General features: G+C 50.7%; 10 protein-coding genes across 10 annotated transcripts; 1 reads left to right on the forward strand and 9 right to left on the reverse strand.

Annotated features, from left to right (window-relative positions):
* Window positions 1-82: 82 nt before the first annotated feature.
* On the reverse strand, window positions 83-925 carry COCSADRAFT_27922 (uncharacterized protein; the record flags this gene model as incomplete). Its single annotated transcript, XM_007703354.1, has 3 exons — window positions 83-154; window positions 202-521; window positions 571-925. 3 exons carry the CDS (start codon window positions 923-925, stop codon window positions 83-85), a joined length of 747 nt encoding a protein of 248 aa, XP_007701544.1.
* A 2,186-nt stretch (window positions 926-3,111) lies between these two features.
* COCSADRAFT_38359 (uncharacterized protein) lies at window positions 3,112-3,839 on the forward strand. Its single transcript, XM_007703412.1, has one exon. The coding sequence runs from the start codon at window positions 3,219-3,221 to the stop codon at window positions 3,663-3,665; it is 447 nt and encodes a 148-aa protein (XP_007701602.1). The 5' UTR covers window positions 3,112-3,218; the 3' UTR covers window positions 3,666-3,839.
* A 1,241-nt stretch (window positions 3,840-5,080) lies between these two features.
* Window positions 5,081-7,194, reverse strand: COCSADRAFT_93778 (uncharacterized protein; the record flags this gene model as incomplete). Its single annotated transcript, XM_007703604.1, has 3 exons — window positions 5,081-5,776; window positions 5,835-7,057; window positions 7,116-7,194. The coding sequence occupies 3 exons, from the start codon at window positions 7,192-7,194 to the stop codon at window positions 5,081-5,083; spliced, it is 1,998 nt and encodes a 665-aa protein (XP_007701794.1).
* Window positions 7,195-7,840: 646 nt separating this feature from the next.
* On the reverse strand, window positions 7,841-8,940 carry COCSADRAFT_172883 (uncharacterized protein; the record flags this gene model as incomplete). Its single annotated transcript, XM_007703605.1, has 4 exons — window positions 7,841-8,091; window positions 8,146-8,262; window positions 8,313-8,762; window positions 8,823-8,940. 4 exons carry the CDS (start codon window positions 8,938-8,940, stop codon window positions 7,841-7,843), a joined length of 936 nt encoding a protein of 311 aa, XP_007701795.1.
* Window positions 8,941-9,327: 387 nt separating this feature from the next.
* COCSADRAFT_182728 (uncharacterized protein) lies at window positions 9,328-10,260 on the reverse strand. The gene is made up of 2 exons (XM_007703606.1): window positions 9,945-10,260; window positions 9,328-9,873 (listed from the first exon to the last, which is right to left on the reverse strand). Exons 1-2 carry the CDS (start codon window positions 10,248-10,250, stop codon window positions 9,583-9,585), a joined length of 597 nt encoding a protein of 198 aa, XP_007701796.1. The 5' UTR covers window positions 10,251-10,260; the 3' UTR covers window positions 9,328-9,582.
* A 392-nt stretch (window positions 10,261-10,652) lies between these two features.
* Window positions 10,653-14,625, reverse strand: COCSADRAFT_38362 (uncharacterized protein). Its single transcript, XM_007703413.1, has 4 exons — window positions 14,353-14,625; window positions 14,238-14,300; window positions 11,731-14,175; window positions 10,653-11,679 (listed from the first exon to the last, which is right to left on the reverse strand). Exons 1-4 carry the CDS (start codon window positions 14,431-14,433, stop codon window positions 10,855-10,857), a joined length of 3,414 nt encoding a protein of 1,137 aa, XP_007701603.1. The 5' UTR covers window positions 14,434-14,625; the 3' UTR covers window positions 10,653-10,854.
* A 1,130-nt stretch (window positions 14,626-15,755) lies between these two features.
* Window positions 15,756-17,458, reverse strand: COCSADRAFT_93561 (uncharacterized protein; the record flags this gene model as incomplete). The annotated part of the gene is made up of 4 exons (XM_007703607.1): window positions 15,756-15,914; window positions 15,965-16,415; window positions 16,466-16,846; window positions 16,911-17,458. 4 exons carry the CDS (start codon window positions 17,456-17,458, stop codon window positions 15,756-15,758), a joined length of 1,539 nt encoding a protein of 512 aa, XP_007701797.1.
* A 516-nt stretch (window positions 17,459-17,974) lies between these two features.
* Window positions 17,975-18,944, reverse strand: COCSADRAFT_162012 (uncharacterized protein; the record flags this gene model as incomplete). The annotated part of the gene is made up of 2 exons (XM_007703608.1): window positions 17,975-18,706; window positions 18,756-18,944. 2 exons carry the CDS (start codon window positions 18,942-18,944, stop codon window positions 17,975-17,977), a joined length of 921 nt encoding a protein of 306 aa, XP_007701798.1.
* A 674-nt stretch (window positions 18,945-19,618) lies between these two features.
* On the reverse strand, window positions 19,619-21,746 carry COCSADRAFT_220670 (uncharacterized protein). Its single transcript, XM_007703609.1, has 2 exons — window positions 20,682-21,746; window positions 19,619-20,557 (listed from the first exon to the last, which is right to left on the reverse strand). Exons 1-2 carry the CDS (start codon window positions 21,581-21,583, stop codon window positions 19,744-19,746), a joined length of 1,716 nt encoding a protein of 571 aa, XP_007701799.1. The 5' UTR covers window positions 21,584-21,746; the 3' UTR covers window positions 19,619-19,743.
* Window positions 21,747-22,066: 320 nt separating this feature from the next.
* On the reverse strand, window positions 22,067-23,652 carry COCSADRAFT_38364 (uncharacterized protein). Its single transcript, XM_007703414.1, has one exon. The coding sequence runs from the start codon at window positions 23,317-23,319 to the stop codon at window positions 22,213-22,215; it is 1,107 nt and encodes a 368-aa protein (XP_007701604.1). The 5' UTR covers window positions 23,320-23,652; the 3' UTR covers window positions 22,067-22,212.
* Window positions 23,653-24,194: the final 542 nt, after the last annotated feature.

Here is a 24,194-nt window from a genome sequence, read left to right on the forward strand (position 1 = left end):
GGCACACCCTGAGTTGTATATAGTCATCAACCCGGATTAAGATACATAATATATAAGCATGATCTGCTCGCCTCAACGCCTCTTAGGAAATGGAGGACTTTTCCTTGTGTTCCCAGAACGTTGATCTCGTTAGGTAATGACTAAGCTGCCATTTCTGTGTTTGATTAGTAGATGATGTCTTATTTTGGTCACGCAACGTACCACGACTGTCTGTGTTTCAAAGTACTCTGCCCAGCCTGGTTTCTCTGCAATGTCGACAACAACATCCCAAGGCCACTCTTCAGATTCGAGCTCGACAAGAGTAAAGTATCGGTGAAGACCCTTGCTATCCAAAAAAGTTCTCTTCTGATCCCTGTCCACAACGACTGCACGGTCGAGTTTGAAGAGACGAAAACGCAGCACATCAGGTGAGCTGGAAATGGTAGGTCCAACGACTTCGTAGTAATACTTCAAAACCTCCTCTTCTCTGGCCTCATCGATCGTCCATTCCATGGCTGCTATGCTTGCGATGTGTTCGATGTCTGGCAGCATTAGCCTGGGGTTGTGCTTCGTTCAGACTGATATTCTTACCCGCACTCCCGTTGCCTTCAAAATCTTCGTTCTGCCACCTTTTGACTTCTCGGTATGATCTGACGTCGAAGTTCACATGCTTGAGTGGACCACTCTTTGCCGCCTCCGGTAGGTCATTAGATGCGATATCGATTTCTCTGTTTGTCTGGGCAACATCTTTGACTTCGTAGACTGTAAGGAAGGGCCATGCCGCATCTAATTTTCCGACTGGCTCATGCTCCATACCGCTCGCGGTGACTTCGCAATGTATCGAGTGCTGAGCCTCTACGTTGCGCTGTTGCGGCAAAAATTCCGTCTCGTACCATTCCAACACTTCATCTGGCAGGCTTGCCCAGGCGCAGACAACACCTGACATTTTGCTCCAACTTGCTGCGGCGAGTGTGACGTAGAGAGTAGTGTGTATTCGATGCCGGTCCAAACGTGCGAACCGCTCCTCCGAATCCAGTGGTGGTAGTCGTGGGTTAAGCAGCGGGTAGCGGGAATAAATGGGAAGAGAACCAGGCAAGACAGATAGCATGCAACGTGACGCGGCTGGGACTAGTGAAGCTATGTATGCTGAAGCCCAAAGCACTATGCAGGATGATATCTGACGGCAGGCAGTAGTGGCCCGACCGCGATTTTCGCGACCAGACTATGTTAGCAGTATACGTAGCGGCGGTATGCTTGCCGTCAGCGAACCAATAGAAGCCAGCAGTGCTAAGTGTGATTGGCAGTGCAAGCCTCAGAGGCAAGTGAAGAAATTCTTGCTGGGCATGGGCTAACGTGCATGCATAGTAGGAGATCAACGCTCTCCACCACGAGTCGCCTCCCCTGACTCGGAGACACCCACAGTGCGCCTGAAGCGGGGATGTCCAAGACGTATGACAGGCCATACATGACTTGACCTGTATCCATGTGCGGAGCAAAGTCCATCGGAGATTTTGCGGATAATCTTGGTTGATGCATACCAGGTGACGGCGTGTAGACGTAAGAAAGTACTAGGCAAAATGGCAGCACCCAAAGGCACGTCTTGCACGGTGAGCCACAGCTGTATACGCCTTTTCGGGCCTAGCGTCGGTATCTTTTCGGCATGTGGCTGACCCCTGCATCTGAGGTCGCCTTAATGATGCTGCGCATCCTCTCCCGACACGTTGGCCACCTTGTCGTACTGCTTACTAGTATACACCAGACGATATCTCCCTTGATTCACCGTCTGCGAATGATTAAATCACCTTTCGGACCGGCCAAGGAGAAATGGTGCCTTGTACATCGGTCGGCTCAGTACGAACTGCGCGACCTTGCGCAGGAAATGCAGAAACTTCGCTCTCGTATTGTGTACTCATCATGCTTATCACGTCTGGAAAATGTGTCCAGGGTTTGAAATGAACAACACAGAAAGTTTCCGGATAACACTCGTACCACGTTAGGAGGGATGTTGCATCTATGCGTGCTTGATTGAGGTGGGCAGATCGGGACCACCGCCCCTGGTCTGACGGATTATATTATATACGTAGGATGCTCGTTGTCAAGATGAGGCATTGTTTTGCGGCGCCGCCAAGTGCCAATGAAGCCACTGGATCCAGCTCATTAAGCACGGCGCCTCAGTACGTATATTTTCCGGCATCGGTGGTACAATATGTGGCTTGAGAAGCCAATAAGAGACCGTAATGTCTCAAGGATCTCAACGAGGAAAGTTAAACGTTCACCTGGGCAGGGGTATATGTACTTAGCCTCAGTTCTATCCTTGACAGTTTCACAACAAGCGGTGAGTTCGAGATATTCTCCAACTCTGGAAGCGCCATGAGGTGAAAATCCGCATCATTGTGTTTGGTATTTGTGGATGAAGATATTGAAGATCAAATTCTTCCCCTAACCCTGACGGGCTTCTAGTAGGATATGTGGATACGCCAAGAGTTGGTGGCTTGCCATGCTAGATGATTTAGAGAATGTCGTACAGCATATAGTCTATGTGATCTACAGCTACCGAAACGTTACGATCGAGCTGCAGCATGCTGAATGTTGTTACGTACCATGCCCTCTGAAGCCGTACCTTGCAGTGGCTCACCATGGTGGTTTTACTACCATGATATGGATTTTATTTCTTGTAGTAATGGGAGCAACACTGACAAAAAGTACGTCCCAAGCCCGGTGAGGCTAGAAGTACCGATCATCTGTTGGTCAGCATGCGGACTTGAGAGGGTTGAATGTAGATGAAATATCCAATCGACCATAGGTGGATTATTGTATCTTACTCTTGATGAAGATGATGCTTGGCAAGATAAAGGCAACGAGCCACAATGCACACGTCGGACTCTCAGATCCAGACAAGCCGCGGGCCAACGAGATTTTCGTTACCAGTCTCCCATGTGCCTGCCTAGGGCTTGATTTTGCACTGTATTTACTGTTGAATTTTTTTTCCTGTAGAAACGAGAAGATTGAGCTCATATAGTATCCTGGCTTTGATGCGACACGATGCAGGTACTGTTCACGTGATATATCGTATCCACTCGCCACGTGAGTGCTGCGAAGGAACCATGATATACTTCACAAGTCCGTGAATATCCGGGACCAACACTCGACGCGTCCCCAACACGCAGCGTCATTCCAACAGGACGGTAGCTCACCTTTATCAACACATAATTGAAACATTTTTTTTTACAGCCGCCAACATGAGTACCAAGGAGGTTCCAACACTGACCCTCGCCGGCGCACGCGTCGCGCTCGAAGCTGCAGAGGCACGAGCCAAGGAAATCGAAGTCCCGATGAACATCGCCATTGTGGATAACGCCTGCCATCTTCTCGCATTCGCACGCATGGAAGGCGCTAAATTCACTTCAATCAACACTGCTATCGACAAGGCCTTTACTGCGGCTGGTCATCGCGCTCCAACTTCCATCTACAAAGACGTTGTCTGGCCCGGCGGTCCCGCTTTTGGCATCAACCACAGCAACGGAGGCCGATTTATGACGATTGCAGGTGGAGTTCCGATCAAGAAAGATGGGGTCGTTGTTGGAGCCATTGGATGTAGCACTGGGACGCCGAGTCAAGACGAGGATGTTGCGAGTAAGGGAGTGGAGGTTGTGGAGAAGAGCTTTGGGGTTAAGGCTAAACTTTAAGGAGCGCGCTACTTTTATCTTAGACGGAACTGATAGCTCAGGAGTGAACTACTTCTTCTCGCCTTTCCCCGACCTTTCCAAATGTATGGTTACATTGATTGCCAAGCTAAGCAGGGAGACGTTGATCACGGACTCACCTATTCAAGTGATGATAGTCATAAGCTACTGATTGCTACACTAGTCGAGATCTTCAGGTGCAAATCAGAATCTCGAAAGCACAACTGGATCGCCGTGGTAACTGACGTATAGTTTGCCATAACAGGACGTCTTGCCTTTACTTACGGACACCACTTGCTAATATACCAGAAAGCGAAACCCCATTCATCTCACCCCAGGCTTCACAGACAGTAGCCAGAGCAACAGCATTCAAACTTGGGTCAAAACCACTAAAAAGAAGCGTGTTACTCCCAATATTAAAACCCTAGCCCTCGAATGACACGCTTCAAGTCAGAACCGCACACTTTTCTATTGACAGCTTACTCATAAAACCGCGCTTCTCAGGCAGCCTCACATACAAGAAACAACTACAAAATAGCCCAAATACGTATAGCAAGCCTATAAACACTCGACTCTCTGCTACCACCCCATCCCTTACAAACCCCATTTCCACCATCCACTCAAACCCCTGCCCCAACAAACCCCGAATCTTCAAAATAGTCACCCCCGCCACACCCTACCCTTGTCAACTACCTCTCACTCAGCAAACCTTATGCCAAGCTCATCCTGATGTCCCCTAATATCCCCAACCCCTCCTTTTACCTCCAGGACTTCCCTTTCAGTAATATATCGGGGGTTCTTGGAGCGAAGGAACTCGGACACTGGGATGTTGGGCAAAGGCCCCATACAAGAGAGAGGACTTAAGGGAGAAGGGAGGGGAAAATGACCAGATAGTTATTGATCCTGCCGACTGAAGCATAGTAATATCTAAAATGACCTATTTATCCCACTCTTTACCTTTCCTTTTTGGGGCACTACACAATCTCATGTGCGAGACATTTGCGAACGGGCGACGTGGAATCCAGCAAGTAGAAAGAAGGAGAATCGTTGCATTTCCCATATCAAACGTAAAATATAGCTGGATGTACGCAATCTCGTACCATTACTCCTAGACCTCCACCCCCCCAACCCAGACATCGGTGTTTGGAAAGAAAGCGAGAAAAGAAAGGCTAACGGAGAGAAAGGACCCTCTAAGCATATTGGAGTGTGTCGACAGAGAGAAGAGGAGTCCCCTCGATCAATCCGAATGCCAATCACTCGCATTGCTCTCACCAAACTCACTCCTATAGCGCCTAGATGATGCAAAATAGCACAAAAAGTCAACAACAAACACACACACTCGCGAGTAGTATACAAAAAAAAGAGATCAACACGATAAAAGGAAAAGAGAAAGAAAGAAAGAAGGAAGAAAAGAACACTTACTCGTCCCTAGCACCATTCTCCGAGCTCTCACCCTGCAAGGCCAATTTACTCACATCAAGCTTCGCCAGCCCACTCTCACCAAGCGTATCATCACCCCACTTGCCCACACCACCACCAGGACCAACGCCGCCCTCAACCAACATCTTAAGCATATCCTTCAGCTCCGCGACTTCCTTCCTCAACGCGCGGACTTCAAGGACCGCAGTATCGAATTCAACATTGGGCTTGCAAGCCTGCACCTTCTTATCCCATCCATCAGCCTCAAAGTCGCAACCTTGGAGCACCTGCTCCCACTCCATCGTCACATCTTCATCGTCTTCACCACGACGCCTATTCTCCTTCACAAGCCAAGCTTCCTGCTGCTCGAGCATGGCAGTGATGAGGAGCAGCGGAGAGTAAATTACAGCCATGACCATATCATTGAGACGGTCGTAGCGTTTCTGGTCCATCCACCATTCAAAAGGGAGGATGAGAAAGACCATTTCAATAAGGTTAAAAGGGGCGATGAAGACGTTTTCGTCGGGGGCGCGCACGAATTGCATTGTTTTCTGGGAGAAGAGAGCCATGTATTCGTCGATGGCGGCCGAGGTGATATCTTCGTAGGCCGAGTTGTATAGGGCGATGAGGACGTTGAGGAGGATGACCATTACGACAAAGGTAAAAATGTAGTAGAGGATTATACCGAATGGAGGCTGTAGTGCACAGATTAGCTTTTTCGCAAGATGGGAAAGATTAGTAGAAAGTACTTACCGAGAAGTTATCAAAGCCTTCGAATTCAGGGGATTGCATGATGGCGTTGAGCATGGCCTGCATGATGAATATAGTGTCGTTCATCAGATCGTCGTCCAAGACGTCAAGACTGATAAAAGCCTGGAAGAAACCAATAATAACAACAAACAAGAGGAGGAAAAATATGAGTGATTCGCGCATCATAACCTTGAGCACAACCAACATGGCGCCAAAGAAACGTAGCGAATCGAGATAGAGCAAAAGACGTATCCAAAACATTGGGGCAGTAAAAGCCAGAAAGTCGTAGCTCAGCGTGTTGAGGTAGTCGCGTCTGCCATCCTCATCGGTGCTCCTGGGGTGCCCCAACGCAACAATGCGCAGAACAAACGAGATTGTAAGCAGGCCGTACATTGTGCAGTTGAACATGTTCCAAAAGGAAATGTAGTACCGGCCGACTTTCCAGAACTTGTTTGCCTCATCGCATATGAAGCCGAGGGTAAAGAGATACAGCAAGCACTCGACGATATCAAAGTCGCCCGAAGGATTGATAGTGTTGACAGCACCAGTGAAGAGGCCCAGGTAGATGATGGACATGGCAATCTGGACCCAGTTCTGGTACTTGGGCACTCGCATGCGGTCCGGGTCCAGATGGGCCCAGTAGCTAGTATTTGTCTTGTGGTCGTACGTAACAAAACGGCTTGGGTCCTCATCATCCTGGACGATCCATCCGCGCCACAGGTAATTGATACACTTTTGGTATCCCGACGATCCAATGACCGTCAAGGCGTGCAAATCGACCGCCTTTTCCACAGCGTTGGCGGGCACAGAAGGCTCGCCGTCGACCAGTGTCGAGTACCGCTTGAGCAGGACCTCTTCAAAGAGGTAGTTGATATCCTCTTCCTCCTCGATCAAGCGCTTTGCCATGACCTCGGCCGCCACAGCACGGACATGGTGGAGGTCGGCGTCCCACAGCTCGGCCTTTGCTTGTGCGCTGAACCACTTCTTGACATGCAGCAAGCAGTATACGACACAGGCACCGTGCTCGGGAGCTCCCGCCTCGCGCGCCGTCTTCAGCACGGCATCGGTTATGATCTGGCTATGGGCGCGCGTGACCTGGTCCTCCTCGAGCTCGCAGGGAATAACCTGTTCAATCTGATGTTTCAATCGCAGGGCCACTATCGTGACGTCTTTGGGATCAATGGGCGGGGGCGGCATATGGCGTTCGCGGTGGGCGGTCGGCAGCACTGGCACATGTTAGCTGTGTATTCTCCACCCGGGGCCGCAGTCCAAAAGCTCTCGTACGCGCGCTCGTCTCATCATGCACCCTGTGTCTCCTATCGTGGCCCTCGTTGGAGCTGAACAGCTCGCCCCACCTGACCATTGTTGTGGCAGGTATTAACTGGGATATCAAGCTTGCGATGCGTATCCTTGGCCCGAGGTGGAGAGAAAGCCCCGTCGAATTGCTCCAAGAAGTGCGGAACAAAAAAGAATAAGCGGTAACAAAGAGCGACAGCAAAGCACCTGACAAGATAGCAGCAATGCTTGGTCCAACAAGGATTGCGCCGGCTAGCGTTTGGCTGCAAAGGCGCCAAAAAGCTGGATTGACAACGCTTGCAAACCCACATGGCAGCGTCATGGCGTCCATCTCCCGCCCACTCCACACCCATACGCGGCCCAAGCTCCTCTTCTGCCTTCTTCTCCGCCCCTCTCCGCACCTAAACGCAGCGCCTTGTCATTCTTGGATCTTGGATTCGCTTTTGATTAGAGGTCTTCTTGAATTGATTTCTTTCTTTCGTTCTTTCGTTCTTCTTCTCATACACTTAATCCCCTCTTCTCCAAAGAAATAGCTGGAAAACAGGTACCAGACAGGACGGATGCTATACATACATTGTGGATGCTCTCGCAAAACGCTGGAATCCCTTTGTATCATCGACGCCTCCAACGCCGGTGGTCGCTTTTTGACCCTTGCTTTCTCATCGTGATCATCATTGCTCGTACCAAATCATTCTCCTGCCCTCCAAGCCCGCTTAATCAGCCTCGGCAACACCACCCTCGTCGCTCGTGCTTTCGTCCTCGTCACCGCTAACCTCCTGGTTCTCACGCTCGCGCTTCTCCATGAGCGCTGCCAGCTCCGCATCGTCGTTCTCCGTAACCGCCTTGGGCGCCATCTTGACCTGGCAGTCGCCGCCTGCTTTTGAAATGTTCTCCTTGATGTCCAGGATGGCTTGTTCGAGGCACGCGATACCTGCACTCTTGTCCAGACATTGCGAAGTGAGGACTGCCAACATGTTAGTAACTGCTCTGATACCTGCGAAAATATCCTCAAACATACCGTAGAGAGGTGGCGACACCAGCTTGACCTTGACCTGGTTCTCGGGTGTGTTCTTGGCCTCTGCACATCGCAGAGCCTCCTTGACAGCATCAATACCCTCGTATCCGAAGCACGTAACTGTAAAAAATCAGCAACATATCCACAACTCATAATCTCTATCCACATACCCTCGATATCCGAGCGGACCTTGGTAGGTTGTGGTGTCAACCTCTTGCCAATATAGCTCTGCAGCTCCTCCTTGACAACCTCATTGGGGAACGTAACATCATTCCAGACCTCCGGGTTGGTAATGCTCAGCTTGAATGCATCAATCGAGTGTCCGTACTTCTTGTTCAGTGGCCATCCAATCGTCTGGTAGATCTCCTCAATCGGCGTCTGCGTCTTCTCCGCAACGTGGCGCATGATGCTGTGCACCATCTTGGACTTGTTGTACCGCTCCTCGCACTTAACGATGTCCTCGGGAGACACTCGGCGCTTTGACAAGTCAATGTAGCCCTTGTCCTTGTCCACACGCAGTACGACGACGACTTCGTTGCGGCCCACGCGAATCAGCTTTTGGATCGATCGGATACGTCGTCGCGACAGTTCAGAGAGAAGAATCATGCCGTCAATGTTGTCTAAGTTGTATCAGTTAGGGCTTCGTTCGCTTGCACTGTTTGTGGTTCTTGAAGGCCTACCATATTCCAGTAGCTTTACGTATGCACCCATCTCGGCAATTTGCTTGACATTGACCATGACGAAGCTCTCCACCTCGGGGTACTTCTCCTCGTAAAACCGACAATTCGTGAGCGACATGTTGAATATGTTTCTTTTGATCGTCTTTTGATGTATGGATGGGTTGGGTTGGGTTTGGTGAGGGACCGTGGGTTGTTTCGCTCGATCGCTCGCTTCGTGTGTGGTATCGATTTTTCCCTTTTAAGCCTAAGGTGGTAGGTGAGGTCCAAGAGTAGTTTTTACTTTCAACGGGAAAGCAAAAGTGGCAAAGTCGTGTGCAAAGTGGACCGTCGCCGACGTTGGGCAAAGTGACTCAAAGATTTGCCCAACCCACTGTGTGAGACCTTCGCCCCGCCGCTCACGCGTGGGGCAAACAACGCTAGGCTGGTTTGGGAAAGATAGTGTGTAGTCGACGTCGCTTGCCTATGTGATGGACTTGAGCGAGTGCAACAACCGAAAAAAGTAATAGACGGAATGGGAGGTGAGAAAATAATCACTCGGCATTCATTGATCGTGTCAATGGGATCATGGAATCACAACTTGTCACTCCTTTCTTTATGCAAGTATCTACTACAAGACCATATCACCCTCATATCCTCGATCCATTCCCTATCGAACGAAGAAGACTCATCTAGCCATTACCACCAAACTTCCATTAATCTCCTTCCTTGTCATCAGTAAGATCGGAAATCAGCATACAGGACCCTAAATATACCCTCCCATCTAAGCCCCCCAAAGCGCCAAGACGACACCTCCAACAAGCACAATACCAGCTACATTCTTAGCATCCGTAGCAGCGTTGAACTTAGGCGAGGTATAAGGAGGCGAATAAGAAGCACTAGGCGGCGAACCCGTTCCCGTAAGGAGCACGGTGCTGGAGTTAGCGTGATGCGAGTGCGAGAAGATAAGCGTAGGCGTAGCCACGGGAACCGTCGAGTTGACAGGAACATTGTAAGGCGGCTTAGTTGTAGAGGTAACGGTTTTGGTTTCGTGCAAGATAGCAGTTGAGATAGTCTGTATTATCAGTAACCAGATCAATCAACAGCGCGACGGTGGAGTGTGTGTAAACAGAATATGTGACTTACAGTCGATTTAACCGGGATGAAGGAGACTTGGACAGTCTTGTCGAGACCAGAAGTAACAGCAGAAGAGTGAGCGGTCGTGCTAGGGATCGCAGTCACAGTCACCGTGGTGGGAGGCGCAACTTGAGTCACTGTCGTCGTGTCGCACGTCTTGCTGTGCGCGTCCGCCAAGCCAGAGACGAAGGTGACGGATGTGATGAGGTGGATCGACGTGACTGCGGGAGCGGCTCCAGAGGATAACGCGGTGCTGGCAACGGCGACGTTAATGAGCGCCGTAGCGGCGAGGACGAGGGACTTGAGCATAGCCATTGCGGTTAGTCGGTAGTGGGTCTGAACGAGTGTGGTTGAAGACTGAGAGTAGACTTGTGATATTAACGAGAGTAACTTTGGTGGAAGTAGAGAGAAGCAGAGGTTGTGGTCTACCGCTGCGGGATATTTGTCGTCGAGGGGGGCGTTTGTTGTGTGGGGTGGACCGTGCGGTAGTGTAGTGAAAGTGAAGGCAAAGACTGCTGAAACCTGTTGCGCGATAAACTCGGAGAATAGAAGAGTGATAGAGGATCTTCCAGTCGTTCGAGGTGTTGCACAGTGAGGGCGATGGGCTGGACATGAAATGGTCGTTCACTTAAACTAAGTACCAAGGCTACCAGCAGTATAGCACATCAGGAGTGCCTACACTTCTCGAGCGCAGCAAGTTGAGCTTTAAGTAACAGATATGGTATTACTAGCTATTAAACAGTGTCAGTAAACGCTAAATATGCTCAACATGAATGCTACCCATCATCAAAACGCCAATGCCCTCCACCATACAACAATATTCCAGCGTACATATGATACAAGCATCCTGCATTACCTCGGAACCCACTTTGGTGCTCTGCGCCGTAACACGCTAATTAACATCCTAACCCCATATCGCTCACTGGATGCTCTCTTCTAGTCTAAAGTCTGGGGCACTCCCCTGCACTCTCTCAATCTCATTCTGAATTGCCAGCACCCAATGGTCGCGCTCTGCACGTGACCGAGCCCTAAAAACCACGCTACGACCTTTGCTCCCCAGCTTGGCCACCCTCTTCAACTTGGTCCTCTTTCCTTCTTTTCGATTCTGTTCACCGCCCCCGGCGCCCTCTTCGGCGCGGAACCAACTCTTGGCTTTTCCATGCCAGATGACAAACGTCGTCATGACATCTTCGTCAGTTGATGTCCAGCCGTCTTCGAGGTAGATGCGCGGAAGTGCGTGGTGCCCTGGCTTGTTCGCATCAAAAGTTTGATTTTGATATAGCAAATCGTTCTCGGTGAGAAGACCAGAGTAGATGTAGCAGTCTTTGAGGTCCAGATTAGCCATTCGCTCATGGTGTATATGCGCGAGTTGTTTTCCACTTCTGCTTCGCAGTACATCACGGAAGATGAGAAGTGTACCAGCAGTGAGCAGGACGCTGCACCGTGTAAAGGGGGCATGTATACGAGGCTTGCGGTAGAGCATTCCGCTCATGTGAATAGGTCGGCAGCAAGCGATGCCACACATGTTGTAAAGCTCAGGCGAAGCAAAGGACTGCGTTACCTCCCACTTGCGAGCGAATTGACCAACATGCGCTTCAGTTTCTTCGTCAATTCTAAGGGCACTAAGGTTGCGACTGCGTGTAGATTTGTAGAGAGCAATATCAGACGCAGTGCGATGCTTCCAGTACTTGACAAGGGCACGGAGATGCTGTACCCACTCTTTTCGACGGGCTTTATTCGCAGCCTGATGATCACGTTAGCACAGCACACAAATAAACACTGAACAGACACATACCTGTAGACGAATGATGAGGCCATTCTTCATGACAAGCTCAAGGGTACGATCAAGATCCAGGTCATTAGTCACCCCGTCGTTGTTCATAGAGTCATCAATGTCTTCGTCAAAGTCCACATCCGAGCCTTCCTCAAGGTCCTCGTCAGCAGCACTAGCGCCCAATCGGGCTTTGCGGACTTTGACAACGTCAATCAGGTTAATGTAACCGTCGCAATCGAGGAGATTTTGTTCTTTGCGCTCAGCCTCATCTGCTGCATCCTCATCGTGCAGCCGCCTGGCCTCGGTTGTCCCAGAGTGACCCTCCATAAGCCATTCAATCTGACCATGCTGTAGGTTGTATGGGTTTACTGCCCAGCTTTCTGGTACCGCGTCTCTAACTGCATCCGCTGTTGGTACTGCTGCGTTCTCTGAAGCAGGTAGCTTTGGTGGCGGTGGCGGAGTCACTTTGGTCGGGCGAGAAAAGACTAAGTACTGGTCATGACTAGCAAAGTACAGTTGCTTGTGGTACATGAGCCCTAGGCGCTTAGACCGACCCCGTTGTCCAGTAAGTCGAATGAGGAAGCCTTCAACCGGGACTGGTTCGGTCAGCGTCTTGTGCTTCTTTCGCGTAATGGCAGTCGTGGGGTAATGTGTCTTGGGTCGCAGCTCTAGCTCATGTGATTTGAGCATGGCAATGGTGCCATACATCTTGCGTTCATTGGCCCCGTGTATCCATTCAAGCCGGTCATAGCGCTTCCAGGCAAGACCAATGCGCTGGTCTTTCATCCATGATGCTAGGACGTCGGCCCATTGCGGTTCGTCTTCCAGTTGATCCAGACAGCGTCGTATGAGATTCTCTGCAACAGCCTCCTCTTCTTGCATAGTTTCTAGGAGAGCCTCTTCGGTGTTATCTGCGGAGTGTACTTTGTTCTGAGAGGATTCTAGCTGCGCAAAAGGATTTGCTATGCTCACACTTAGGCTCATGTCGGGTATATTGATTTGAAGTTCAAAGGCGCGTTGCCAACCAAGTATGTTCCTGATGAAGGTATACCATTCGGCAGCGCTTGAGGAAGTGCGAGCTTGCATGATAAAGATCAAGGTCTCGGGACGTCTTGGCGTTGAGACGACCACAGTCTTGTCGAGCGCAGAATATAGATTGGCCTTGCTGGTCTTGTGACTGAGTGGAATTTCATATGCTGCCTTTTTGCTCGCGCCTGCATTTTCGATTTCTGGAATGACTCGAGTCTGGTAGAATTGCAGCACAAAATCAGCGCCATCAACGTGGCTGTGGCGGCAGACAACCATGTACTCGCGCCACTTGTTCTTGACGCGAGACACGACTTTTTGGCTGACGTTCTCATCAAAATCTTCCGGAACCTCTGCTGCAGCATCGACACGAACAAGCATGCGCTCCATCTTGACAACGAGCCCCTCTTTGATATGCTTTCGCCGAACCCTGTTACCTGCTCGCTGGACTGTCATCTGCGCCTTCTTGGCTTTGAGGTGGACGGCTGCACGCCTCGAATTTTCCGGGACATCGAATTTGACCAGATTTCGCACAGCAGACTTCTTGCGCGTCAATTCTCCTGGTGAGACGTCTGTATCCCGTGCTTGCCCAGAGGAAGAAGACAGAATTTCGGACTTCCTTCTGACCCTGGCCAGTATGCCTTTGGCGGGTGGGTTTGGATCGATGTCAGCGAGAGCGGTTGCCTTGTTAGTGTCAGCGTTGGGTAACAGAGACGACGTTGAATTAGCATCTACAGAAGCAGCTCCAGTGGTTGACGCAGGATGTCCATGGCTCTCTATGCTGAGTAGCGGGCGCTTACCCAGCGACTTTGATCCTGGCTCGCTTCCGTTCGAAGGGACTTGTAAACCGTTTTGCTCTACCGGGTGCTGTTCCTCCTGCTGAGGGTCTTGGTCTTCTGTGATTTCGCTATTTTCTGGCTCTGTTATTGGTATAGAGGACGCAGTGACAAATGTCTTTTCGCTTGACCGTCGTGTTGTCAGTGGCGGGGTGCGGATGTCTTGGTTGTGGTCATGGTGGGCGTCATCGTCATCGCTGTCCCCGTCTTCGTCCTCAGGCTCAGAAGCCGCGTCAACCCAGTGCTCTTCTTCCGCTTCCGTCACCACATCCTCCTTCTTGTCTGAACTGCGGGGTATTTGCAAAGCAGGTGGTGATGCCGCAGTCGCCGCAGCTTTTCCATTTGCGCCGCTTGCTTCAGACGACTGCACGTCCCCCTTCGGTCCTCCTTCTCGTTCCCTTGTCTCTTCCTCCTCGGCGTCGAGATCTTGGGGCTGGGGGAAGCTGTGCTGGAAGAGGGCGGAAGAACTAGGGCCTTCAAGGCCGCTTAGTCGTCGCTGGCGAGCGTCGCTGGGGTCCGAGGAAAAGGTTCCAGCGCGGGTCGAGTAGTTGATGCGCAGATGGTGCTTGTACCAGTCGCGTCGATGCTTGTTCAGCCATGCTGTCTAGGCGGAGTGTTAATCTCTGCAGGACACCGCCGGGGCAGGCTGCTGGGGAGAGGGCATACCGGGATAGGACCGATGAAGTAGCGCCTCGAGGTGAGGTGAAGGTGTTCAGGCGTGGCATGTTGCTAATTCTCGTACTCAGCCTGTGGCCTGCATAACATGGCAGGGATTGCATACCAATCTCTGCGCAGTATACGAGTCTGGCGGCAGGTTGGCCACCTTAGGCTTGTGCCATGAGTGTCGCTCCTGGGTGGGCATTGGACGTGGTCTCCTATCTCGACTGGGCTGCTGGGGGTGCGCTGATTCAGAATCACGGTAGGCAACTTGGACGCGACATGGAGCTTCAAACAGAGTACATTCAGCAAAAAGGAAAAAAAGATGATGCAAGATACACCTGCTTTTCACGTCTGCAGCTTCACATGGGGAGGGAGTGGCAGCCGCAAGGCTAGCGGGTACGCGACTAGGGAACAAGCAGCAAGGCGGGTTTTGGGCCATCGTCATCGCCAGAGCACCCCGGTGTCAATCATCATCTGTGCCTCTAGCCTGTTTGGCCTCGACCCCAACAACCACTCAACCATTATCAAAAGTCAGCAACACAAAAAGGACCATTCCTCAGTATCTTCTGCACAAAGGCTAGCGCTGCGACAAATATGGCAGTGCAATTGAAATGCACTGGGCGGCATAGACCGTTTGTTCACCCCGCCCTTGGTGCCTACCCCACAGCATAATCTGGTTCCAATTCAACCAAGCGAACCAACATCTGGCAAGCTCTAACCAGATTCCATGTTAAACTTTGGAGCATAGTATCGCTCAGATGTACTTATGTAGGCGTTTGATACAAGAAAGTGCATGCCAGGCCAAGCCTTTACCCAACCCCTATCTAGGCTCCTCCCATTTGCCAAGTTAGATCTTGGTACTCTCGCAGGTTTTTCCGTCCAGCTACATGCGCCCTAGGCAGAGTTGTATCAATCAACCCAGTAGCTCCAAGCATTTCGCATTGAACAGTTCTGATACTTCATCAGCAAGATTTCCTCAAAAACTGGAATAGAAATTGGAACTTACACAACTCAAGCGGTCCTGACAAATCACACGACCAAGTTGTGTTCCATTGGTGTTACAATCAGGTCTGGCCTTACATTTACTCGCACTATGACCCAACGAGAGATGGTCCCTTTCTTTGCTTTTTCTCCAAGACCTCGTACTCGCGCACGGTCCCACGAGTCCTTTTCGCTGGCCTCGACAAACTCAAAAACTGATGCAACTCACATGCGACATCTAGCCGGCAGCAATCTATTTCAGGGCGCTAACGACACTCAGCCCGGCAGCTTCACATCTCAACATACCTGTTACGGCAATTCTCCTAACATCTGTTGATTCTTGTCTCGGATGATCTCCTTCGTGGCGCATGCTTGCGAGGGTCTTCCCAGTAACCACGTTGTCACCGCTGCCTTGTGCATCCGTGCTCTATAGCAAAGGAATCATGATCCTGCATTCCATCTGACTAATATTTCTATTCCTTTGCTGATAAGGGATACGTTGTTGTCCACAGCTAGAACCTACATGATGCAGGCCACAGCTTTCTATGTGGCGCTCAAATCCCTCCTCTCGAACCTGCACACCACATCCGTCTGCACATTGAAGGAGCAATTGTGAACCTTCCAAGGCCGGTTATGTGCCATTTCAAAAGTAAATCGGCGCAATGTCTCTGCTGTTACTTTGTAGATCTGTGTCAGGGCAAGCTATGCACTGTCAGCGCGGGCGTCTGATAGCCACGTCCAGAGCCACTTACCGGTTTGCCAACACACGTCCGCGTCCCAGCCCCCCATGCTAAGATTGCCCTGTCCATTGCCCGTGTGCGTTCTTCGCTCTCAAGCCATCGCTCGGGTTTAAACTCGAGTGCGTCCTCTCCAAAAACACCAGTGTCATGTTGGACAATCGCCGGATTCATGCCCACAGTATAGCCCCCTGGAATATACTTGTCACAAAGCGTAAGACCCTGACTAGGCGCATACCGAGGCATCGACACCGAAAATGCGGGGAACAGTCGCCCGGCTTCTTTCACCACCGCTGTCAGGTACGGGAGTGTGGATGCCTGACTGTATTGCACGGGCGATGAAAGACGGCCATCTTCAAAAGCTGTATCGACTTCTGCACGCGCTTTCTCAAGCTTCTCAGGATTCTTCATCAGGAAATACATTACCGAGCGCATGTTTATCGATGTGCTGTCTGCGCCGGCCATGCTACGCTTCGTCAGCACAATATGTCGTACTTCTATGCCAAGAACACGTACATTCCTACCCACATGTCGGACGTGATTTCCTTGTGCGAGTAGTTTACTTTCTCACCCTTTTCTTGAACAATTGCTAAAAGCTGAGAGACTGCATCAGGCCGCTTTCCCGTCACCTCGAGAGACCGCTCAGTCGCTATCTTGGTCTCTTTGATCGCCGTCTTCTTGATATCCTCCACCGCCAGCACAGCTCTGAGCAGTCTCGGAATGCAGACAGCAACCAGAAGTAGAAAGGGCCGTGCATAGTACGGCGTCACCGTCAAGAGCGTAAGAAAAGGCATTGCGAGATGTACGGCATGAATGTAGCCGTTGTAGTCAACGCTATCACGCACAAAACCAAATGCTTGGCCGAAGAATGCCACTCCAATGTTATCAAATGAGTACCTATACATTCATACTAATTAGCAAACACAGCATTTCGGTTTTCAGTAATGTAACCAAAACTCACATCTCCAACCAAAGCCCAAAATCAAACGCCTCCCCCCTCTCCGCAAAACCCCCCAACCTCTGCATAAAAAGCTCCAGCATCTCATCCAACATCGCCTCACTCTTCAAAATACTAGACAGCGAATACACGCCCCCTACAATCCGCCTATACGCCGCATGCGCCCTTTCATCCGTCTGCGTAAACAAGTCCGGCTGTGAGCCCAGTCCCTTTGGCCGCCACGGCACATACCAATCCGTTTTTTGCAAGGCTTTTTGAACGGTATAGATGAGGGGCAGCGCGCTTGGATCCGCGACTGTGACTTCGTCTGGCGCAATGCGTACAATGGGGCCATACCGTGTGTGTAGGGCCCGCGTTGCGATGTCTATATCACCGGTGTGGTGGTGGTACATGAGCCATGTTCGCGATAGGCGCGGCCAGAGGGGGCCGGGGATACGAGATAATGGGTGCAGGGTTAGGGTGTAGAGGGTCCAGAGGAGGATGTACGTTATGAGGAGAAGGTGGAGGTAGGTGAGAAAGAAGGAGGGGATATCAATGGGACTTGGAAACATCACTGAAGGTATGGTCATGGTGTCTTGTGCAGTTTCTCATTCTTTTGCAAGGAGAACAGAGAGGAGAAGACTAGCAGTGGAGACTTCGGATTTGCTTTTATTCGGCTATGTGGATGGAGCGAAGGAATACATGCATCTTGTAGCTCCCATTTTCCATCCGCTAACGAGCGGCTCTTGCACTGATTCTGGACATTCGGTCCGGGATGCACCAGAATCACCAATATTAGCTTGGGAATAAGCATCGTTGGATGATAATGCTTGTTGCTTCTGCAAGTTAGAATGAACTACAGAGGAGGGAGAGATGTGAGTTGTGAGACTCGAGGGTGATGTCGCGAGGCGAGTAAGTCTTTGAGATGACATCATGGTGCACCAAGCTACATATGGCTCATCGATACGACTTTCTATATTACTCTCTTCTGAACCGACATACATACTTCAAGAATGTGCTTCATCGTGAGCCGCAGTCTCTTATACTAATAGCGTTTGGAATAAACAGGAAACGCACATGCCCAACCCTCAAAGAATCTCAACAAAATAAAATAAAAGCCTCGCCTCTGGAGAAGTAAAGAAACCCTTCGTGATTTCACTCGTGTACAAGCTTTTAGGGTCTTCTTGATATCGCACATCAATGCTAACAGACAATCCCGCTTCATCGGATGCTTCCTGAAAGAGCTGTCGCAGTGTCTCCGCCGAGTGAATGTAACGTTCCACATGTATGCCGGCAGGAACCAGTGGAGGTGGAACAGGGACCGAATGACCTTGTAGGCCGCCGGTAAGCAATCCCGCTATCCAGCTACCTTTTCCGCGTGCCAATCGGAACATGAGATTCACTACTTGCTTTTGTTTTGCCCAGTCGAAAGCATGCAACAGCTGCGCCGAAGTCACGATGTCCCAAGAGCCTCTGGTCGTGTCAAGGACACCAGCTTCTTCCTCGCCAAAGATATCTGCAGTTTTGAAGCATGATTTGGTGATTGCGTGGTCTTGAAATAGTTCGTGGCCGACAGTCAAGAATTGCGGAAACTTATCTACTCCCAGAAGCTGATCAGGCGACGCACCATCGTATATCAGCTTACGTATATCTTGACCAAGACAGGTCCCTAGATCGATCAAGGTCGGCCGGGGACTGTCATTACCAAGTGTCAGTCGTTTGACAATACGATTGTACATTGGATGCTCAGCGAGCCCAAGGACAAGAAACCAGAATTCGCCAATTGTTCCGATCGGCAGGGCTTCAAAGGCTGCGTCACGCTGAGTTACTTCCATTAGCATGTCTTGTGATAACAAGTGTAGTACTTACAACCCGGTGGATATGTTCTTCTTGAATATATCGTAGAATGCCCCCGTACTCTTCCAACAACGTTTGCATCGATTCGTTGAGCTTGTTACCTATTTCCGGCGTATACCACGGCAACTTCTTCAGTTCGCTCATATCGCGAGTACCTTTGGAAGTGGAGTGAAGACTGTTCTTCGCATGATGTGATGCCATATTTCGTTCGAGCGCCATCAGTTCCAATTTCCAGACAAAAGCACAGCTCAGCAGCCAAGCAATCGAAGCCAACGTCCAAGTAGTCGGGCGGTCTTGTAACGATTTCAAGAAATCTTCGTTTGTGGTGTTCATGGCAAAAATGGGGGTTGAAACGCTTGGAGAGGAGAAGTGGCGACGAAAGACTGCCGCTGGCGATCACCTCGAGTATGCAGTATATGCGGGCTTGGTCATCACTGCACAAAGCACAAGTCCGGTCATTATTGTCTCATTTTTCCATCACCATACAGCGTCATGAGTTTGTCTCTTCCAAGGAATAGGCATTGGAGCCTGGCGTGGGGGCCAACACGAGATTCAGCCAGTTCACTGATAGGAAGTATTTTAGGACTGAACATGATTCGACTGCGATTCTGCCTTTGAAATCAGCCTTGTGTCTCCTCATACGGTCCCAGTGCTGTGGTAACACTTGCAGGTGGTGTTACAACCTACAGTACCTCCTGCAGCTGCCTAATGGACACAGGGATCTCGCGTATTCTGCCACAACGAGGACATCTCCCGTTATGCAGGGTAAGGATTATACGGCGCTAGACAGACGTACGTGGCTGAGCGCACACAAGAACCAATGCCGAAATGAATTCTGTCTGTCTCTGTGCAGCCCTATTTCAGGCATCGATAACACAAGATCGAATAAGATCAGGGTACTGAATTATCACCCCCAGTATCATCCGACAGTTCACGGGCATGAAGAGAAAAGTTTGTAACCAAGTATAGACTACATGTCACAGCTATCATCTCATTCAACTCAGCTCACTGCCCCTGCTTGTCGCCTTCGAATACGAAAAGGTGCTTTGGCTGCAGGCTTACTGACTCCTGTGCCAAAGTAACTCGACTTGACCAGTATCTCACACTGGGGGTCGCACAATTCAATGTCAAATAGAGATGCCAATACAGCCGTCACAATGAATGTCTCTGCTTTTGCCAACTTGCGACCAGGACACATTTGCGCACCGCCACCAAACGGAACGTATATGCCGTCAAGCCCTTTTGCGGAAAATTCCATTTGGGCGGACTCCCAGGACGTGGGGTAAGTGTTTGGCGGCTGTTTTCCTGATGGATCGACAGAGGGAGAGGCATCTGCATTAAGCTTACATGTGCCCCTCTCCGGACCGTTACTGGACATATCAATTGGCATTTTGAGAAAACGCTCCGGCACAAAGTCTGTCAGTGGGCGTGCCGATGCAGCATGGCTATTCGTCTTCCATAGCGCAGCATCCATATGCGGCACAGATGAGCAAGTGAGTAAGACACTGCCGGCAGGGATCGACCACTCATTTATCTCCATGTCGCGAGTGTCGACGAATCTGGTAATAAATATGTGGGTCCGCAAACGGAGCGTCTCTGCAAAACAGGCTTGGAGATATGGCTGAGTGAGTAGGGCCGATAAGTCGATATCAGGTAGTGGTGTGCCTTGAATTGCATGGCTGCCGTTGATGTTGTGGCTGCTGGTGCTAGGTCCTGCATTCAAGCATTCAGCTCGGATACGCCTCAGCCGTTCCCGAGAACGGAAGATCTCGACATTCAGCCAATAAATGGCGGAGATGGTGTTGGAATTCGAACTAGGAGGGTGGTCAGCAATGGAGCAAAGACAGCCAAAAAAGAGTGGGGTCTGCAATCGCCATCACACGGCGCTTAAAAGCCATTTTTCCCTTGTCTCGCAATCAGAAGACTGGAGAAACTTACGCCCATATCAAGCCTAGATCTGACGCCGCGATCGCTTGCACAGACCACCCATCGACTTCGAGCAGATCCATCTTTGCCATCATCGACGGCGAGGCGTTATCCGCCTCGTCGCCATGACTCCCCTGCTGCCGCTGCTGCCGTCGCTCCAGTAACACCCTCCGCCACTCCACCAGACTCCCCAGCAACTTATCCCTAACCCTATACGCCCCCGGAAAAAGCCAAGCAGGCGCCCCTTTGGTGATAGCAGGCACCCACTCATCAAACGCCCAAAATTTCCTCACAAACTCCCCGTCCACCTCCTCCACAAGTACCTTCCCACACAAGGCCTCAATCGCAGCAGGCGTAACCTCCCTCGTAAGAAACGCCCAGAAATCCTCTTCTTCAACCCACTCTTCCTCGTCCTTCATGTCCTCCCATATCCGCATCATCCTCTTTTCAAACGCATCCCTGAATCGCTCAATTACACCTGCTACTTCACTCCCTTGCAGCATATCCAGCAGAATCTTCCTATCTCTATAGCAAATCCTATTCTTTCCCTCTACACGCGAGTTTGGCAAGGGAGTAGCGGCATACCCCGAGTCATCCTGCTGAAAGAGTTGCGCAGCGCGCTTAGGCATGCCGAAGAGTTGGCTTGCAATGAAAGTCTGAGCGTGGGAGGGATTCGTGTGCGAACTGGATTTTAGCAAGCGCCGGATGTTGGGGGTGCCTTGGATTAAAATTGGGTTTGTGCCGGGGAGGTGGAGGCGGACTGGGTGGCTGATTGTGTTAGTTCGATATGAGCGTGACTTGATGTGAGGGAAGTGTAGGGAGTGAGCGCATACGTGATTCCTACCAGCAAAGCATACGGATCTGTGAGGAAATGTAGTGCATGTCCGATAAAGGGGAGTCTGTACGAGAGCCATGGTGGTGTCTTTTTCTGGCTAGATTTTTGGATGAGGGCGGTAGAGGATAGGAAGTAGTGGGTAAGTAGCAACACAGCTGTAATAAAAAAGTATACAAACAACGCCATTATCACTTTTCTCTTCGTGGATATCGATGTATCAAATAAGCATTGCTGTGTACTCTATGCTAGAACTATCGTTGCTTCGGGATCAACCCCAACTTTTATATCTGAGCACCGCCCTGGGGGCTGGCGGTATCTCAACCGAAGATAGACGGGGGGTTATTGGATCGGGAATCGGGAGGGGGGAGTGAAGGGTGTGATGCAGTGCCATGTTTACGTCAGAAATTTACCCATTTTTCGCTGTACACGGTATGAGACAGGGTTTTATTGGTTGGTGGGATAAGTAGGCATATAAGACAAGTGATGCTCGTATCAAGGGGTGTGTGTGTGCGATGAAGTCATCACGTTAGTACACTGGAAACGTGTACGAAGGAGGCAGCAATGCAAGGAACTTGGATCTCATTGGTATACATACAACTATCCTTTTTAGAGTATAGTGTTATTTTTAGATAGCAGTGGGATGGAAAATGGAATACAGTGATCTACTGCACACCGGAAAATGAACCACAGTGTCATACGAGCTGCAGCCTACGCAGTCTTACCCCCTTTCTCGGCTTTGATTTTCGGCACTGCCCATTCAATCGCCTTTTCCCAGCCCTGCCTATTGTTGAATTTAGGCTTGTAGCCGAGTCTCGTTTTGATCTTATCGATGCACAGTGTTCGCTCCATAGTCAGGAGACGTACAACCCAGGGCGTGAGCTTGGGCTGCTTGCGGCCGAGGGAGAAGATCCAGTAGAGCCAGGAGCCCAAAAAGGCGAAAGTCTTCATGAACCAGATGGGAATATTCCTGACTTGATCGTCTGGGACGGGGGAGCCGAGGAGCTCGGAGACGAGGCGGGAGAGGTTCCAGAAGGGGATGTGCTCGTCGTTTGTGACGAAGAAGGCTTCGCCTTCGATTTTCTTGTCTGCGGGGAGTGGTGCAGATGTAGAAGCTTCAAGGAGCGCTTTTACGATGAGTGTCTGGGCGTAAGTGCAGTTCTCCACGTAGCATGTATCGTAGAGGTACGATTTGTCACCGAAGCGGATGTTGGCGCGGCCAGTGAGAGCTTGCTTGGTGACGTTTGTGGTCATTTGGCCATCACCGGGGCCGTACAGTGCGGCAGGCCGGATGACTGCTGTCAACATGCCATTTTGGCGGTTTGCAGCGAGCACGAGCTTCTCAGCGAGTGCTTTGGTGTGCGAATAGTATTCTGGCTGGTCGGGAGAGAAGAGTACGGGCAAGGCTTCAGTTGCTTCAATCATGGGCTGGCGCTGGTTGTGTACAACTGATGAGCTGGATGTGTATAGGAACGCGCGGACAGTACCGACGGCTTTGGCACATTCGACTATGTTTTCTGTTCCGACTATGTTCACCTTTTCCAGAATCGAGTGGTTGACTTCGAATGGGCTGGGCGAAATCGTGTGAAGGACGACTTGAGGTTTGACTTGCTCGAAGATCTTGGCTATCTCGTCGCGCTGGAGGATGTTTGCTGTGAGGTAGGTGGCCTCTGGATTGCGATTGCGCTCAGTGTTTACATCGACGGCGAAGATCTTGGGGGTTGGCGTCGCGCGAGCAAATTCCCGGACAAGGTGGTGTCCAAGGAAACCGCAGCCTCCAAAGATGAGGACTGGGCCTTCAATTGTGGTGTCGCTCATGATGGCAGTTCTTGATGGCCAATGTGATGAATTGAGTCTTGTGGTGCAGTTGTGGAATCAGTATCTTGACTGATGGTGAGAGAAGAGGATTGAAAAGAAGCTTTCAGCAAAGAAACAGCAGCAACGCGGTCAAGGCGTGACAAGGCAACAGCTCTCAAACAAAGTGAAGGAGCAAACGCAGTGCAGTGTCCTCAATCACAGCCAGTCATACGATGCCGTGCCGCAAAGTTCCTAGCCCCCCTTTCACTCGCAGAAACGTCGGACCAGAAACTAGGCGAAAACAAGTCTCTGGTACGTACTCCCTTCTAAATCTGCATTGAGGCCACGCAAGCCTGACAAGAATAGGTGCGCGGAGGCATACCAGGGGAACCCTTTGATCAAAGAAAGACAGTGCAGCCCCAGGATCCACACGCACACTCAGCGGGCCAACGCTCTTTGGTGGGCTACTTAGGTGGGGGAACTCCCGTTTCGGAAGCACCAAAGGAGCGGGCCCCCATTAATCACGGCGCAGCGGGATAACAGAAGCAGGCTAAATTAAATGCATCAATAAACCCGCGATAAGAAGCGGGAGGCAAAAAGGCATTCATCCTGAGCTTCATGCTGTGCCACATTGGGTACCGACACGCTGTTTCTCATAAGCACAAACCCTGTGGCGAGGGGTGTGTCCAGCGCTAATGCTCAAAGACACATTGCTCACTACTGGTGGGGGCGGCCTCGCAGCATCGGGCGCTGATGAGGCATCGCATGGGGTTATTGGATGGATGGTAGCGGGGTCCCAGAGGTTGTGATATTATGACGGTCGATTTAAAACTATTTGTGGATGAAGCTTGTACGCTGCGAGCAGGCCTGGGTTGCATTGCGTCTGGCCCACATGG

This window comes from Bipolaris sorokiniana (genome assembly GCF_000338995.1).
Source record: "Bipolaris sorokiniana ND90Pr unplaced genomic scaffold COCSAscaffold_10, whole genome shotgun sequence".
NCBI classification, from domain to species: Eukaryota; Fungi; Ascomycota; class Dothideomycetes; order Pleosporales; family Pleosporaceae; genus Bipolaris; species Bipolaris sorokiniana.

Excerpts from the sequence above, each read along its gene's own strand:
- COCSADRAFT_38359 (XM_007703412.1), top strand. The coding sequence starts at position 3,219 with ATGAGTACCAAGGAGGTTCCAACACTGACCCTCGCCGGCGCACGCGTC.
- COCSADRAFT_38364 (XM_007703414.1), bottom strand. The coding sequence starts at position 23,319 with ATGAGCGACACCACAATTGAAGGCCCAGTCCTCATCTTTGGAGGCTGC.
- COCSADRAFT_182728 (XM_007703606.1), bottom strand. The coding sequence starts at position 10,250 with ATGGCTATGCTCAAGTCCCTCGTCCTCGCCGCTACGGCGCTCATTAAC. Across the intron at positions 9,874-9,944 it reads TCATCCCGGTTAAATCGACT|ACTATCTCAACTGCTATCTT; the intron begins GTAAGTCACATA and ends CTGATAATACAG.
- COCSADRAFT_220670 (XM_007703609.1), bottom strand. The coding sequence starts at position 21,583 with ATGGCTCTCGTACAGACTCCCCTTTATCGGACATGCACTACATTTCCT. Across the intron at positions 20,558-20,681 it reads GATCTAGGCTTGATATGGGC|TTCGAATTCCAACACCATCT; the intron begins GTAAGTTTCTCC and ends CCACCCTCCTAG.
- COCSADRAFT_38362 (XM_007703413.1), bottom strand. The coding sequence starts at position 14,433 with ATGCCCACCCAGGAGCGACACTCATGGCACAAGCCTAAGGTGGCCAAC. Across the intron at positions 14,176-14,237 it reads ACTTCATCGGTCCTATCCCG|ACAGCATGGCTGAACAAGCA; the intron begins GTATGCCCTCTC and ends CACTCCGCCTAG. Across the intron at positions 11,680-11,730 it reads GCCTCATCATTCGTCTACAG|GCTGCGAATAAAGCCCGTCG; the intron begins GTATGTGTCTGT and ends CGTGATCATCAG.